General features: G+C 62.7%; 1 protein-coding gene across 1 annotated transcript in view; it reads right to left on the bottom strand.

The window, feature by feature from the left end:
* Positions 1-3,270: 3,270 nt before the first annotated feature.
* KCNJ12 (potassium inwardly rectifying channel subfamily J member 12) overlaps positions 3,271-16,350 on the bottom strand; it is a gene marked incomplete at its 3' end in the record, with an annotated part of 32,702 nt that continues 19,622 nt past the window's right edge. The window contains exon 2 of the mRNA XM_082860688.1: positions 3,271-4,616. Coding sequence (XP_082716814.1) covers positions 3,271-4,554 — 1,284 coding nt within the window. The 5' untranslated portion in view covers positions 4,555-4,616. The remainder of the gene's footprint in view (positions 4,617-16,350) is intronic.

The raw sequence follows: 16,350 nt of genomic DNA, 5'->3' as shown, positions 1-16,350 counted from the left end.
ACGAACGCACACACGCCACCCCCAGCAGGCAGGCAGCAGCCCTGCTGACGGAGCCCGGCACACACACGCACGTGCGTTCGTGGACAAGTGCACACAGGCCTCCTACGTGCAACTGTGTGCAAACGCTCGCCTTTGGAGGCCATGTCCTCACACACACGTGTACCTTGTGCCCAGGTACACAGAAGCGTCATCCTGTCACACGTGCTCCACGCCTGCCCACGTGGACAGAATCGGGGCAGAGGGCTGGTGGGACCACGGCCGGTGTCCGTCCTGAGTACTGTGTGCCCAGCCCCACAGCCTGGTAAACATTTAAACCAACGCCTGCATACACAACGAGCACACAAACAGACCTATGGGTAGATATACACATAACTGTGTGAGCCTGTGTGCAGTTACACACATGTACACATCGTGTATGGACACCATCAGCCCGGGTTCACACATGTACGGAGATCGTCGTGGGCACACATCTGCACAGCACTCCCACGTACACTCGTGCACTTACAGGAAAAGCCACAATTGGACACGTTTCACTGGCACACGGATGAGATGATTCCACACAGGAATTCACGCCTCGGTGCTCACACACGTATGTTATCCCCAGGCCCCTCCCCACGTACGCAGCTCAGTGTCTCAGGGCAGAGGGCGCCTCAGCCAGCTCCAGCCTCTGCACCACTGGGTCCAGGCTGTCGAGAAACTTCCTGCAAATACCACTGCCGGGACTGGGTAACACAGCACCAGTAGGTACGGGGCGGGGGGGGGCAGGGGGCGCCGGCGGGGTCAGAAGCAGGTTTGTACACCCACCCGCTCAGCACACAGGCCACACGTAACATACACACGTGCTCAGCGCACACACAACGCACGGCACACCGCACACTCGCTGGGTTCACATGTTCCACGCCCCACACACAGGCACACGCGCCCCAGGGGCCACGTGATCCTGCCTCTGCACACACGGCTCCTCCCATCCGCCCTCCCGCTTCAAGGGCACTAAGGAGGGAGGCTATTTTGGTCTTTAGCACAAGCAATAAATAAATAAATAAATAAATAAATAAATAAATAAATACACACAGGAGGCAAAAAGAGGGCAGCGGAGTTTGAAAACGCAGCATCTGCCTTTGGTGAGAGATGAAAGGCAGCTCGGGAAGGCCCTCCTGCAGGGTCTGCGGCCTGAGCCGTCCGGCGTGGGCCTGGGAGGGGGACAGGCCTGAGAGGAAGCGCCCCCGGCCACCCGAGACAGCTCGGGCCTTGGGGGACCCAGGGCCCCGGGGCTCTGCCCTGGTGGGGTGAGTGGAGGGCTGGCCCAACGGGACCACGTGCCAGCCCCGAGCGACCAGGGCCACCTGCCACCCCCCCGGCAACCACAGAGACTCCGCATCACCGCCCAGGACTGACGCCAAGGCAGCAGGGGCTCAGGCCAGGAAGGAGCAGAGGCCTGTCCAGCGGATCCTGAGAGGAACGAGGCCTCCACCTGCCTCGGGCTGACCCTTCTGACTCCTCCTGACCGGAAGTTAGGGTGGCGTCTGAGGCCAGGGCAGGGCTTTCTGGGTGGGAATACACAGCCGGTGCCCGGACCCTGCACGGCCCCTGACTTTAGGGCCAGGCCTCCCACTGTTGCAGGGGTTGGAGGAGGGGAGAGGCAGAAGCCCCCACTGCAGCCCCTGGCCTCTCCTTGCCCCTCGCGCATCTGCACTCGGCCTCTGTCTCCTAACTTGGGCCGGAGCCCTGGCGTCTCCTGGTGGTGAGCTGTCCCGCGCCAGCCTGGACAGGCAGGCTGGGGCTCTCTAATGACTGACCGGCTTGGTCATTTGTGAGGAAAACACTCTCAGCAGCCCTGGGAAGGGCCCAGGCGCCGCCCTGACGGCTGTTCCCTTCGCCAGGAACGAGCCTGCGTTGGGCAGCCCTTGGGCTGGCGGAGGCAAGAGCCAGTGACAAATCAGGGGGCCCGAGCCGCCACCTGACCGAGGTGCCCAGACGTGTGTGCTGACCAGCCCACGGCTCTCCTAGGACGTTCCTGTGCGTTCGGCACCAGGGCACAGCCTGGCTGAGCCCCACCCAGGCTCACCTCTGCTGCCCACCTGGGGGGGATGGGGCGCCGGCCCGGCCTGGCCTCCGCAGACAGAGGGCCATGGTGGAGTCGGGGGCAGCAGGGAGGACGGGTGAGTCCCATAAAAACAGTGACAACTGGAGCCAGACCCCCTCCCCCCCAGGGTCTCTAAGGCACGACTCATGCTGGGCCCCGTGGGGACTGGGCTGAAACACTTCCTTGGAGTCGGGGAAGCTGGCCCCCCTTCCCATGGAACCACCCCTACGTTCCCCAGCTGCCCCTCTCTGGGGAAGGGGATGGAGGCCACAGGGCAGAAAAGGAGGGAGAATCCGGCGGGCTGGGGTCGTGGAGGGGGGGTGGGGCTGGGGGGAGGGGGGGAGCAGACCTTCCACCGCAGGCAGGTCCCATCCCGGCCCTGAGATGCACCTCAAAGGAGGTACAGAGTCAAACTTAAAAAGCTCAGACTGGATTCTTCCCGGCCCTGACTCCCAGCCCAGTGACACCGAAAAGCTCTTGTTATGATCATTAACAAGGTCTTGGTTTGCCATCCCAAAGGAAATCCAGTTCACCCCGTGCGCGTAAAGCACAGCGGGGTGGGGAGGTGGGGTTGACCTCCATGCCTGCCCTCAGGCCGTGGCGTCGGGCGCGTGCCCGGCCTTCACGGAAGAGAGGCCAGCCCAGCCTCGGGGACCTTCTGGAAACCCCCCCAGCTACTTGCATCCTGGCAGACTAATGGAATTCTAATTGTCCTTTCCCACCCCCCCTCAAATTATAAAACTTTTTTTCAATCACATGTTAATTTTTTTTTTGTAAACAGTCTTAAACTAAGGTCGAGAAAGCCCAAACCCGGTGTTTCTCCCCAAGTTAAAAACCAGCGAGGTGCACTGCAGCCCGCCGGCCTTCGCCCACAGAGGCCGGGCAGCTGGTGAGCCGCTTCTGGACAGGCTGTGGCTCCCCGCTGAGGCAGAAGCCCCCAGCTCCTGTGGCCCGGCCCCCCCGGGAGGCCACCTCCCCGCCCCCAGGCCTGCTCTGGCCTCAGAGGCCACTCAGGCCACCCACTCTTCCACCAACATTCCCAGGCCGCCGTGAAGAAACGTAAAACATCTAAAACGCTACTGAGTCTGCAACCAGGGCCCAAGCCCATTCCGCTCTGGCCCGGGGCCCTCGCGGGACTCGGGGCCTTTCCCCGGCGGGGCGGATGCTGCACCTTGGCCGCTGGCGGCTCAGATCTCGGACTCCCGTCTGTAGGGCCGCTGATCGAGGGCGGTGCCGGCCTGGGGTCTGTCAAAGTCGCGCCTGGCCTGGGGGCCGTGGCCGTCCTGCTCTCTGTCTGCCTCGTCCTCGTCGTCGCGGCTCAGGAAGGCCAGCTCGTTCTCGTAGCAGAAGGAGTTGGCGCTGGGCAGCAGGAACTTGTTCTCCACCAGGTCCTTGGCGCTGCAGCGGGGCGTGGACGGCACCTCGTACGTCTTGTGGAAGTGCGAGTAGTCGATCTTGTACTGGTTCTTCTCCTCGAAGAGGACCGGCTCGAAGCGGTGGCCCCACAGGATCTCGTTGGCCAGGTAGGAGCTGCGGGCCTGTGTGGTCATGGCCGTAGCCTCCACCATGCCCTCCAGGATGACCACGATCTCAAAGTCGTCCGTCTCCAGGTCCTGCCGGCTGATGCCAAACAGCGGGCTGGCCTCATCGATCTCGTGCAGGATGGTGATGGGCGACACCAGGAAGATGCGGTCCAGGCCCTTGTCGAAGCCAACGTCGATGTCGATCTGGTCCAGCGGGATGTACTCGCCCTCCTCCGTGACCCGGGGCTTGATGAGCTGGGCCCGCACGTGGGCCTCCACGATGTGGCTCTTGCGCAGGTTGCCCACGCGCCACATGAGGCACAGCTTGCCGTCGCGCAGCGCCACCACCGCGTTGTGGCTGAACAGCAGCGTCTGCGCGCGCTTCTTGGGCCGCGCCATCTTGGCCATAATGGCGCCGATCATGAAGGAGTCGATGATGCAGCCCACGATGGACTGCGCCACCACCATGAACACGGCCACCGGGCACTCCTCGGTCACGCAGCGCAGCCCGTAGCCAATGGTGGTCTGCGTCTCAATGGAGAAGAGAAAGGCCGCCATGAAGCCGTGCACCTGCAGCACGCAGGGCGTGCGGCCGCGGCCCTCGGCCGGCTCCAGGTCCCCGTGGGCCACGGCGATGACCCAGAAGATGACACCGAACAGCAGCCAGGAGGCGAGGAAGGCCAGCGAGAAGATGAGCAGCATGTAGCGCCAGCGGATGTCCACGCAAGTGGTGAACATGTCGGCCAGGTAGCGCTGCGACTTCTCGTCCATGTTGGCGAACTCGATGTTGCACTGGCCGTTCTTCTTGACGAAGCGGTTCCGGCACCTGCGCCGAGTGTGCACCTTGCCGTTGCCGAAGCCATTGGCGCCCGACATGGTGACCAGGTGCAGCCCGTCCTCCTCGGACGACACGATGCTGTAGGGGTTGGCACGGCCAGATGCGGTCATCCCGGGGGCGGGGGCGGTGGGACCCCAGCTTGCCCCCGGGCCGGCTCCAGGCGGGGCAGCTCCTGCAACAGAGGGGACAGCAGGCTGGCAGTGAGGCCGGCAGAGCAGCCACCCGACCTGCGCCTCCGCCCCGACCCGGCCTCACCCCAGCCAGCTCCTCGGCCACCTCCCCTCTCCCGGCTGCTCCAGACGGGAAGCCTGGCTTCTTCCTCAGTTTCCCTTTCCCCCACCAAGGGCTCTGCCTGCAAAGATATTCAGGGTCCAGCCCCTCCTCCCACCTCCCGGCCTGAGTCCCTGGCATCACCCGCCGAGAGCAGCATGACGGCCACCTCGCCAGCCTCCCCACTCCCACGCCGGTGCCAGTGCCCACGGCAGCCGCCAGGAGTCAGTGCGCCCTCTGCTGGGACCCCTCAGACCTCACCTCCAGTCTCACCCTTGCTCGCCCCAGGCCCACCCGGACACCGTCCTCCCAGGCCCTGGCTTCTAGGCCACAAGGGTGTCTCAGGGCCCCCCTGCACCTGGGCAAACTGTGCACCCCACCGAGGACGCCACGGTAATCCCGCTGCACCGGCCTCTGACCTCGTAACGATAGTAATAACGACAGCAATGGCTCGCTGGGGCTGCACCCGCCGTCCCACCACGAGACCGCGAGCCCCTGAGCGCGGGCGGTTTGCTGTTTGCTCGCTGCTGTCTCACCCCCAGGGCCTAGACCTGGGCATGACAGACGCCTCAAGCCGGGCCCCACCCGTCCTCCTGAGGCTCACGCTGTCCCCGCAGGCGCCCACTCTCGCTGCCCATATGCTGTGCTCGTGGCCACCCCATCACCAGGGGGCTCGCTGACCCCGGACCTCAGCCCAGGGGCCCCCGCCACCCCGCCTTCCTCAGCGCTGAACAAGAGCAGGTGGGGAGCCTCAGCCCCCTTGGCGGAGCACCGGGCCGGCGCACGTCCTCACACACGGGGCACGCTCCACAGCACCGCTCCCCGTTCTCACAGCTGGGGGCAGGCACCCCAGCCCCAGACGCGCAGGCCGGTGGCCACCCCTCCCCCGGTGCCCCGCCGGCTCTGGGCTGGCCTGTCAGTGCCAGGCTGAGGCATCCGCAGACCGGAGACCCCGACACCACTTGGCCCCGCGGGCACTGAGGCCGTCCGGCCGTCCGCACCGGGTGCCCCGCAGGAATGGCGTGGCAGGGCGCTGAAGAGGTGGGCCTGCGCCCCCTACGGATGGACCCCACGCCCCCCGACCCCCACCAGTCGCCCGACGAGGTCAGAGCTAGCTGAGCCTCGGGGTGCTCACGTGTGATGAGACACCGAGGCCCCAGAGAAGGTCCAGGGCGGCCAGGCCAGGAGAGAGGAGGCGGCAGCACTGCGACCCAGCCCTGGTCTGTGGGACGGGGTGACCTCTGACCTCTGTTCCAAACCCACACGGCCAGCCAGGCTGCAGACCCCGCCCAGGGCCTGCCTGGTCGCTGGAGCCACCGCATCCCCAGGTCTGGCAGGTGCAGGGCGCTCCCTGCTGCCCGGACCAGCTCATCCATCCACAGGGACAGCAGGCCAGACCTGTCCGCAAACGCTCGTGTGTCACCCGCTCGGAAGCCCAAGGAGGTAGCTACCGTGGCTACTTCTACGCTCTGGATGGCGGCTCAGAGGTCAAGTGACTTCCTCAAAGCCACACAACCACTAGGCAGGAGAGCTGGGCACAGAACCACTTCTGTCTAACACAAGGCCTCCCACCGTGGGGACCCCAGGCTCTGCGGCGGCCTCTGCTCAGGCTGCCATCCTTCCCCCACGGCTGCTGCAGCTGACAGCCTCACCCTGAGTCTGAGGAGCTGAGGCCTCAGGCCATAGTGGTGGACACGGCTCCCGCCTGGTCCAGGAGCCGGTGGTGGTGGGAACCCCGTGGACTGTGCCAGGAAGACAGCTCAGCCCTAGACTCCTGGGCCTTCCAGGGGGAGGTGGCCAGGTCTGGGGCACGCCGATGCCAGCAGCAGGCCACCGGATCACCAGGGGCAGGTCTGTGTGGCCAGGAGGCCTTGAGGGACGTCCAGCGGGTCATGGCTGCCCCAGGTGGGGCTCTGAGCAGCTCGAGGCCTGCGGGGGACAGAATCGCAAGACTCGAAGGACAGAGGAGCCCAGCCTGGCACACTGCTCCCAGCAGCTGGGCAGCCTCCCACCTGGCCAGCTCGCAGTGACCACTGGCATCTCTGCCTGGGCTGGGCGCCTGGGCCGCACCCAGACTGTGCTGCACAGTCCTGGGAACCCCTCTTCTACTGGTCTTCCTCCTAAAGCCACAGCCAAAATCAACAGGTCACATTCGCAGCCACTCCCCCACTTCTCAGAGCTGGAAACTGGTACTCGGAGCAAAGTCACCTGTGCAAAGTCCCCCGAAGCCAAGGAGCAGACACAGCGGGCGGCTCTGTGTGCACGCATGTGTGCATACGTATGCGTGCATGAGATGCCAAGGGTGGGGGCAGTACCTCGCGGGCGCTTGGTGAACACACCACCAGAGAGAAAGACCGAGAAGAGGATCCACGGTAGCAGCTCCGGCACCACAAACTTGCCAAACGTCCAGCGACCCTCTGCACACCCAAGGCAGGAAGGTTACGGGGCTCTGTGGTCTTTAAGGACTCGGTTTAAGAAATGTGGGGGACTTCCCTGGTGGCGCAGCGGTTAGGGCTCTGCGCTTCCACTGCAGGGGGCCCGGGTGTGATCCCTGGTCGGGGAACTAAGATCCCGCAAGCCATGTAGCATGACCAAGAAAAAAAGAAAGAAAGAAAAAGAAAAAGAAATGAGGGACAAGATTCTCAACCAGCCATGTGCGGCCCGGTGTGGCTCCTGTCCAACGGGTGCACACGGATCAGACAGAAAGGAAATTAGATTTGCTTTGCTGGAGAGGCTGTAGCAAGCAAGGAGGCCGGCTCCCCATTTTATAGATGAGAAAACCGAGGCTGAGACTTGCCCCAGGTCACAAAACACCTTGTGGGCCAGGATGAGATAGATGGTAAAGACAGTAATTAAGACTACGTTGGTCGGACGCCCAGGTTGGCCAGTGGGGGTCCCAGGCGTCGCTGGGAGGGAAAGGGGAGAGAGGCACTAGGGTCCCCTACCTGAGCCAGCCTAGGCAACTTCAGCACTGGAGACTGGGAGTGAGGCAGGCCCAGCAGGCTGGACCCAGAGACCCCGAGGGGAGGGGGAGCTGTCCCGAGCCCGGCGTCTCCAGGGCCCGGCACCCGGCAGGCTTGGCGCACCAGCAGGGCCTGGGCTGGGAGCTTTTAGGGAGGCAGCTAACACATGACCCGAGGGCCAAGAGTCATCGCAAAGTGCCCCCGGATGGAGCGGGACACCCCATGCCAGGTCCCCCGAGGCTCTGGGCCTCAGGTTTCAGCAACGTCCGGAGGAGACCAGGCCGAGGCCAAGAAGGCGCGGACTAGTCGGATCAATGGAGGGGGCACCGAGGAGAAGCTCAGTGACCCCCTCCCTCGGGAGGCCTCCCAGGCGGCAGGACCCCTTCACAGGGATGAGCAGAGTAGCCAAGTGCTTACTACCTGCCGGGCGCTAAGAGCTCCAGTAGCTCACGTAATCCCTTAGTGTGACTTTCTGGATGAGGAAACTGAAGCTCAGAAAGCCTGAGTCACTTACCCAGGGTCACACAGCCTTTCAGGAGTGAGCTCCTGGTCTGGGGGGGGTAGGAGAGAACTCAACCCCCCCCCATTCCCCTAGGCCAGACTGTGGACATGACACTGTGGTCCAAGCCTCGGTCCTCAGGGTCCCTGCAACGCCACATGGTGATGAGACACAAATAACCCCAATCTGAGCCCGTGAAAGCAGAGGTAAGACCCTCACCAGCACTCCTGATCTGTGGCCATTCAGGCCCTGCTTGGAACATCCAGGGACAGGGCACTCACTACCTCATGGTCAAGTCCTTCCAAGTCCATGGTCTCTCCTTAAAAATCACTTGCTTCAGGGAAAGCCAGCGTGCAGCCACATACACCTCCCCCCAGCCCATGCCCGAGGCAGACATACTAATCCGTCACAGAGCGCTTTCGCACTGCGCCCCGTGGTGGCCACAGGATCCTTATCCAGTTACTGCCCATCACACTCAGCCCGAGAGCTTGCAAAACCCAATCCTTCATCTGCAGGCGGGAAGACAGAGGCTCCAAGAAGGGCGCCCTTGCTCAGCCACGCAGGAAGTGAGAGGCGTGGGCCAGGCCTGGAGGCTGCACTGCAGTGAGACGGGGCAGCTCAGGGGCGGCAGGCTCCAAGGACTGGGGCGCAGAGTGGGGGCGGGGGGGCACGCCTGGGGGGAGGGGAGAACAGGCTGGCACCTCAGGGTCCAGTGAAGATTGAGGCTGGCTGAGGAGAGCCAAGAGCTGGCCTGGACAGGAGGTGGCGGGTTAGGGGGCCGACACTTCTGTTCTCACACTCTGGGGAGACACGGCCATCTCCTGTGCCCACCCACCTTTCCCAGGCACATTCCCTCCCCTCCCCAAAACATTCAGCCGGCCTCGGTCACCCATGGCCTGCAAACGTTTGGGGTCAACACCGTGCAGACCTCCTGGGCCAGGCCCCTGCAAGGCCCCTGTGAGGCCGGAGGAGAGACGTGTTGCCTTGTGCTGGGCATGGGAATGGCCGGTGCTTGGCTGTCCCCGGGCCCTCACCACTTCGAGGCCCACCTGCCCAGCTTCCAACCACCAACACCAGTCTTTCCACCCAAAAGACCAACACCAGTCTTTCCACTCTGCCCGTGCACCGGCATGCCAGGGAGTTAATGCCCCAGGAGCAGCTGCCTGCCACGACGGGCATACTCGGGGCACCTGCTCTACTCGGCCTCCCGAGGCCCCTCAGCCCCTGGGCCCCCCTCCCAGGCCACGTGGCCAACATGCTCCCCCTCTCCTCCAAAGCTTCCTCCCCTCTTCCCTCCACTCGTCCCCCCTGTGGGGTCACTGGGCAGTCCAGCCACTGCCCCAGCTAGCCCAGCCCCACGCCTGGCCTCCTCCCTCTCCTTTAGCCCCCAGATCCACTCCCTTCCCAGGTCCTGTGTATTTTAGCTCCTGAATGACGGAAGCTGCCCGCCCACTCCTTGCCCACACACACCTCCTGTCCAGGCCGTTCCTACCTACACAGCAACAGGTTCCTGAGGGTTTTCCTGTGGCGAGCCTTGTCCAACCCCCCAGTCACAGCCAATGGGAATGCTGGAAATCCCCCTATCGGTCGGGAGTCAGCAGAAGCCCACCGCTTTCACAAAGCCCTTTTACATTCTCTGGCCCTGGGCTTCTGTTAGGACCAGAAGCTACTTTCCGCCTTGTGTGAGAGTTGGCCTTGCCTGGGCCCCACCTCGGGCCAACCTCAGAGGTCCAGAGAGGCTGGTGCAGGCCTGGCACGGCGGGGGCACCCAGGAAATGCTCAGTGTTCAGACAAAGACGAGGGAATGAGCTGCTGAACAGAGGGATGGCTGAGGAGACAGTTACACGTACAGGTGGGGGGTCAAGCGTGTGGCCAGATGAACAGGGCTGACGGACGGGGATGGATGGATGCGGGTGACCAGAGGCATGGTTCGTTTAGGTGCGTGAAAACTGCTTAGATGAGTTGGGCGAACGGATTAGTGAATGGATGAATAGATGGATGGACAAGTGGATGGATGGATGGGTGGATGGATGGGTGGGTGGATAGACGGACGGACAGACGGGTGAGTGAATGGACGGATGAGTGGATGGATGGATGGATGGATGGATGGGTGGATGGACGGACGGACGGACGGGTGAGTGAATGGATGGATGGATGGATGGGTGGATGGATGGACGGACGGACGGATGAGTGAATGGACTGATGAATAGATGGATGGACAAGTGGATGGATGGATGGATGGATGGGTGGGTGGGTGGATGGATGGATGGATGGGTGGGTGGATGGATGGACGGACGGACGGGTGAGTGAATGGACGGACGAGTGGATGGATGGATGGATGGATGGATAGATTGGGTGGGTGGATGGACACATGAATAGATGGATGGGTAGGTGGGTGGCTGCATGGCTGGGGGTATGAATGGATGGAAAGATGGCTGGCTGGGTTGGGTGCGTGGGTGGACAGTTAGATGGATGGGGGGATGTGTGGAACTAATGGATGGAAAATGGGTGAATGAGAGGTCGAACAGGCGGGTGGATGGGTGCGCGGGTAGGTGGACAGAGATGAGTGGGTGGGTGGAGGCACAGATGAGCGTGACTGCGTGGACAGGTGCATATCCGTGACCTTAATCTTACCTCTGGAATCCTATCTTCTAAGTAACGGTGCTCACCAGGCAAGTGACTGTCTTCAAGGCTGCACTAGCAGAGGCCGCCATTTCCCAGGCGCCAGCTGGAGCGGACTCAGCGGCTGGAAGACCCTGAAGTTAACAGAGCACAGTCACCACTCTCCTTGGGGGAGCTCCACAGTCATCAACCTCCACACAAACCCCCATTTCTGCTTGCTTTGTCCCCCGGACCCTCCCAGCACCCCAGGGGAGGTAGAGGGGGCCTCCAGCCCACCCCAGTGCCCCAAAGCTTCACAGCCCACAAGCCTGTCCATAACAGCCCTTCAGAACCAGAGGAGGGCAGAACAAGGCATGCCCCCAGAGAAAATGACCGCTGGTAGCTACCGAGTGCCCACTGCATGCCAGACACTTGGTAGCTGCTTCACGGACGCCAACTCAGGCAAGCCTCATGACAGCCCCAAGAAGTTGGACCCGCTGCTGTTCCCGTTCCAGAGGTGTGGGCACTGTGGGAACTCTCCTCAGGCCACAGAGGACCTCGGGGCCCAGCCTGTGCGCCTGGCCACCTGCAGAGCCTTCCCCACGCCCCCCACGGGCCCCGCTGTGGGCGGACGGCCCCCGCCCTCCACGGCAGTGCGCTGTGAGGTCAGGGCAGAGAGCAGCGGGAAGGGGCTCGGGAGCCTCGGAGGCGAGCCAGCCCGAGATGCCCCGTCACCTCTGCCCTCCCGGCCACGGCGTCCATGCGGGTCACCCTCTCGCAGCCGACGCCGGCGGGAGTCCACAGTGGCACTGGATTTTCCAGCTGGGATTAAGGGCACTGCTGTGAGTCGGCCCACATCACAAGTCTCCTGGGGCAGCGCCAGCAGTGGGTTTAGAAGCACACGGACCTGGGTTCCAGCCGCAGCTCCGCCCCTCACGAGCTGTGTGACCTTGGGTGCGTCACTTCCCGGCTCAGGGCTTCTGCTCGCTCTGGTAGCGGTGGCCTGGCTGGTCCCTCTTCACTCCAGGCTCCCACCGCAAGACGCCCAGTCCTCAGGCCCTGCTTCCCCGCCCTCGTTGCTCCTAGAGCAGCAGCCAGTGGCCCTGCCGTTGGCCGCTCTCAGCCGTTTCCTTCTAAAGCCAATAGAGGCTCCATCCCAGACCCCATCGCGCAGCTGGACTCCCCACAGCGAGGACCCGTTCCCGGGTCACTGACCTTGTCCTTGCCCTGGAGTGGACACCCGCTGTGCCCGGCCCTGTGTGCTGGGTCTCGGCTTCAGTCATTCCAACCTGTGCAGCCCACCCTGAGGGACAGACGGGGAAACTGAGGCTGGGGGAGGTGAGGTCCCTCGTGCCGGGTCTCGGAGAGCAGAGGAGGTGTCACAGGGCCGTGGGGAGGGAAGGGGGCGGTAAGCAGGGGAGCGCCTGCCCTCCCCGCTTCCCGTGGTCACTCAGCCCGCCTGCCCCAAGCCCCTCAGCCTCTGACTCCCTGCTTCCTGGAAGGGGCGTTCTTCTAGGAGGGAAGCAACACCAGCTCCGCTCTACACAGCAGGAAACAGAGGCTCAGATCAGAGAAGGGCCTCGCCCAAGGCCACAAAGCCACAGAGTGAATGGCAGTTTGGAGACAAGAGCCCAGGACCTGACACCCCATCCAGCGCTCCCCCTGCCCCTGCAGTGGCCATGGCCCACGAGACGTGACCCCCAACCCTCTGAAGTTCACCAAACACTTTCCTGGGTGGCGGTCACAGTCCTGGACAGGGGGGGCCGGAACAGGGGCAACGCCTGCAGGTGACAGGGGTGACTGGATGTGACAGTGAGACTGTCCCTCAGCCTCCCAGCAAGGGCCGTCCTGTCAGCCTGGGGCGAGGCGCTTCCGTTTCCTGCCCGGCCTCCCCAAGGATGTGCCTGTGAAATTCAACCTGGGGGGAGGTGTGCGCTGAGCACGGGCCTGGCACCAGGTGGCTCGGTCACCACCATCACAGCCTCCCCCGGAGCGGTGGGGCCCAGGCTCCAGTGAGCTCCCAGCCCTGCATTCGAGGCCTGACCGCTCCCCAGCTCCCAGTGGGAACTTCCCTGGGCCTCAGGCTTCTCATCTGCAAAATGGGTAGATCCCACCTGCCTGGGGAGGCTGTGAAGAAGGTAGACCGAGGCCCTGCCGCAGCGTCCGGTGAGCAGCAGACGCGCGGTAAGCACCGGTCCTCCCAGCGTTGCCTGAGGGGTCTTCCTGCTCTGACAACCATCGGGGCGCCCGACACGATGGGAAGCTGGGGCACCCCGGACCCTCCCGCGCAGCCTGGTGTGATGCTCTCAGGACGCACCCAACAGGCTGAGCTCTGCGGGTGCAGGGGCCTGGCCGCCCCGCTCCTCTGTGCCAGGGGTGTCATCGCTGGCAGGGGCGCCCAGTAAACGCTGGCCACAGCAACCACAGTGACCACGGCCCCTCAGATTCCACGGCCTGGAGACAGGCTGCACGCACCGACACAAGGTTAGGCTGCGCCAAGCGGCCGGGAGGGACAGGTGTCCACTCTCCGAGCCCCGAGGTGAAGCCAGGGCAGGAAGTTCTGGCCCCCACGGCGGATGACAGGTCACGCCAGGCACCAGGGAATGTTTCCGAGGGTATTTTTATCTTGAGAACATCCTTCCCTGGGGGGTAGGGGCAGGAGAGAGACAGGGTGTCCTTGGCCCCAGGCCCTTGGAAGCAGCAGAGGACAGAGACCCCTGGTGCCCTCTGCCAGAGTGGCCATTATATCACTGCCCCATCCCTGGGCTTCCTTGGGTCCCAGGAGCAAGTGGGACCTGGAGGGTCCTGGGGTTTTCTTGGGGCTCCCAGCTCTGCTCAAACTCACTGTGAGACCTAGGGTAGGCCCCTGTCCCTCTCTGGGCCTCCCTCTGGCAGGCAAACTTTCCTGAGGGCACCAGGGACTTGGCGATGGACCAGGAGTGCCCGCCTGCCAGGGGCGTCCCCACCGGGCAGGAAGACAGCGAGTTAAGCAGCACACACAACGGGCAGGATCGGGGCCGCGGTCGGAGCCCTCGGAGCCCAGGGGAGGTGTCTGACCCAGTCGCGGGCAGGGCCTCCCCGGAGAGAGCCCGGCTGAGACCGACCACAGCACAGCGCAGGGCACTCGGGGTCCCCCAGGTCAGGGTGCACATCGGCTCTGCCCTTCACACACTGGGCCTCGGGCAAGTCCCGCCCACCTCAGAGCCTCCCTGTTCCCATCTGCAAACGAGGGGGCTGGCCCTTCCGGTCCCAACATTCAGGACTCTAAGGATTTGGGGCTGAGGCGGGTATAGAGAGACAGGCAGGGGCACCCCCTGTCACCCTAATAACAGTGAGGGCGGAGGTGTGCTGAGTGCCTGTGTGCACAGGCGTTGCACTGATGCCTGCAGAAATGGAGGCCCGGAGAGGCCCTGGGAGTCATTTCAATGAGCTCGGACTTGACCCCAAGGGCACTGGGGTGCCAGAGAAAGTATAAATTCTGAGGCAATACGGCTTGCGTTCCAATCTTGTCTCTGTCCCTTCCTGGGTGACCCTGGGCAAGTCATATAACCTCTCTGAGCCCAGTTTTCTCACCTGTGAGATGGGATTAACAATGTTATCTGTCGATGGGTTCATGATGGGGTTTCATCGTTAGTACAAGGAGCTGGAAATTTCCTGGTCCCCCACGCCCTACCCTCATCACATCTCTGAGCCCCTGACTCACTCTGAAGAGGGGCCACAGGTCCCTGGAGGGCCTGGACTAGACCTTACCTCCAAGCAGGAAGGAGAGACCAGATGGACAGGATGGGAGGGACCCAGTGCACAAAGGCACCATGGTGTCTATTTTTCTTACGGCTGTAATTTTTCAAGCTTCAACTTAATTCGAGCCTCAGACATTTTCTAAGTGCGCAGAGGAGAGCATGGACCTGAGACAGTGACAAGAAACAGCCTGGGACAAGAAAGACCATGAAAGAAAAGGCTGGAAAATTTGCCAACGTAAAAATATTTATGAGATTGCTTATCAAAACCCACTATAAGCTAAATAAAAGGGAAATGATAACATGTCTGTTATGAAAAGGATTGATGTACTTAATGTATAAAGGGTTCTTATAAATCAACAAGAGAAAAGCACACAGTAGGAATGATCGTGCGATCCTGCGATCCTCAGTGGGTGACGTCTCAGGAATGTCCACACCTCAAGCCTCAGCCTGAGCTGGCCCCTCACCATGGAAAGCCCCTCTCTGCCTTTCATCTTTCAAGCTCAAAGGATGCCTCCTCCAGGAAGCCTTCCGAGGTTTCCCCGGAACTGCTGCTACTCCTTGCCGGGTCCCCACAACATCTTTCTTGGACCCCTGGAACCAAATGCCTAGCTTCCGTGAGTGCCTGGCATTGCACCCGAGAATGTTCCGGGTGAGATGGCCCAAGCGTCTCTGACCAAGGAGGAAGTAAGTCACGGAAAAGAGCACGTGTGTCCACAGTCACCAGGCTATGAGCCACGGCTCCAAGCCCAGCACCCAGGGGTCTGGCCTCTGTCCCTCTGCATCCAGCCGCCTCCTTCCTAAGGAGCCCTCTCAGCCAGGGGCTGCCTAGCTTCACAGCAGGCTGGGGCCAGCACGAGGCCTGACAGGCAAAGGCCAGGCAGAACACGGCCTGACCCCCGGCCGCTTGCTGGGGGAGCACAGGGACAGTTGCTTTCTCAGCTTCCCTCCTCTTCCCCTCCTCACTGTGTAAATCTGGCTTCATTTGGGGAACAGAAGATTCACTGGGAGGGCCTGACAGACCTCTGAGGGCTGGGGTTCACCCTGGCACGGGCTGGAGGCCGTGCTCTGAGATCAGGAGTCTGGGAAAACAGGGTGGGCTTCCGGACGACCCACCGCTCCACCCAGGGTCCCCTTGCCAGCTCGGCTCCGGCAGCACTGCCAAGGCCTGGGGCCTCCACCCGCACTCGGCGTTCACTCACTCAGCGGACACCTACTGGGCCTCCACTACGTGCAGACACGGTGCTCAGGGCCGAGATCCAAGTGCGACAAGGCGGACAAAAAACATGCCGGGGAGAAAGGAACCCGCGTCATTCCAGAGGCAGGGTGGGCATAGGAAGACCTCTCGGAGGAGGTGACATTTGACTCGAGGCCTCTGCAGGAGAGAACGTGGGAACAGTGTTCCCAGAAGTGGGAACAGCACGGACAAAGGCCCTGAGGCCGGAATGTTGCTCCATGTGTTCAAGGGACTCAAGGGAGGGCAGTGGGGCTGCAGCCGAGTGTGCCAGAAGGGAGAGAAGGTGACGGGGGAGGGAGCGCTCAGAGGGAGAGCCGTCCTGCCTGGGACACACGGCCTGACGCCTGACGGCCAATGGGGGCACGCGAGCCTCCTCTTCCCCATCTGCCAGAGGCCGTAACAACCCACATTGCAGAAATGGCTTTCAGAGGAACCGCTTCCACCTCCTGCCTTGCACGAGACCGGGACCGAGGCTCAGTGTGGGATAAGCGCCAAGCCGGAGGGCGCCTGACCTTCTGACCCACCGCAGCCTCCCACGCTTGTGGCCTCCATGCCACACACGCTTTTCCAGCCCCACAACTTGAACTGTACACGTGAAC

Source organism: Leucopleurus acutus (assembly GCF_964270905.1).
Source record: "Leucopleurus acutus genome assembly, chromosome: 19".
NCBI lineage: Eukaryota > Metazoa > Chordata > Mammalia > Artiodactyla > Delphinidae > Leucopleurus > Leucopleurus acutus.
This window is presented reverse-complemented; position numbering and strand designations above follow the sequence as displayed.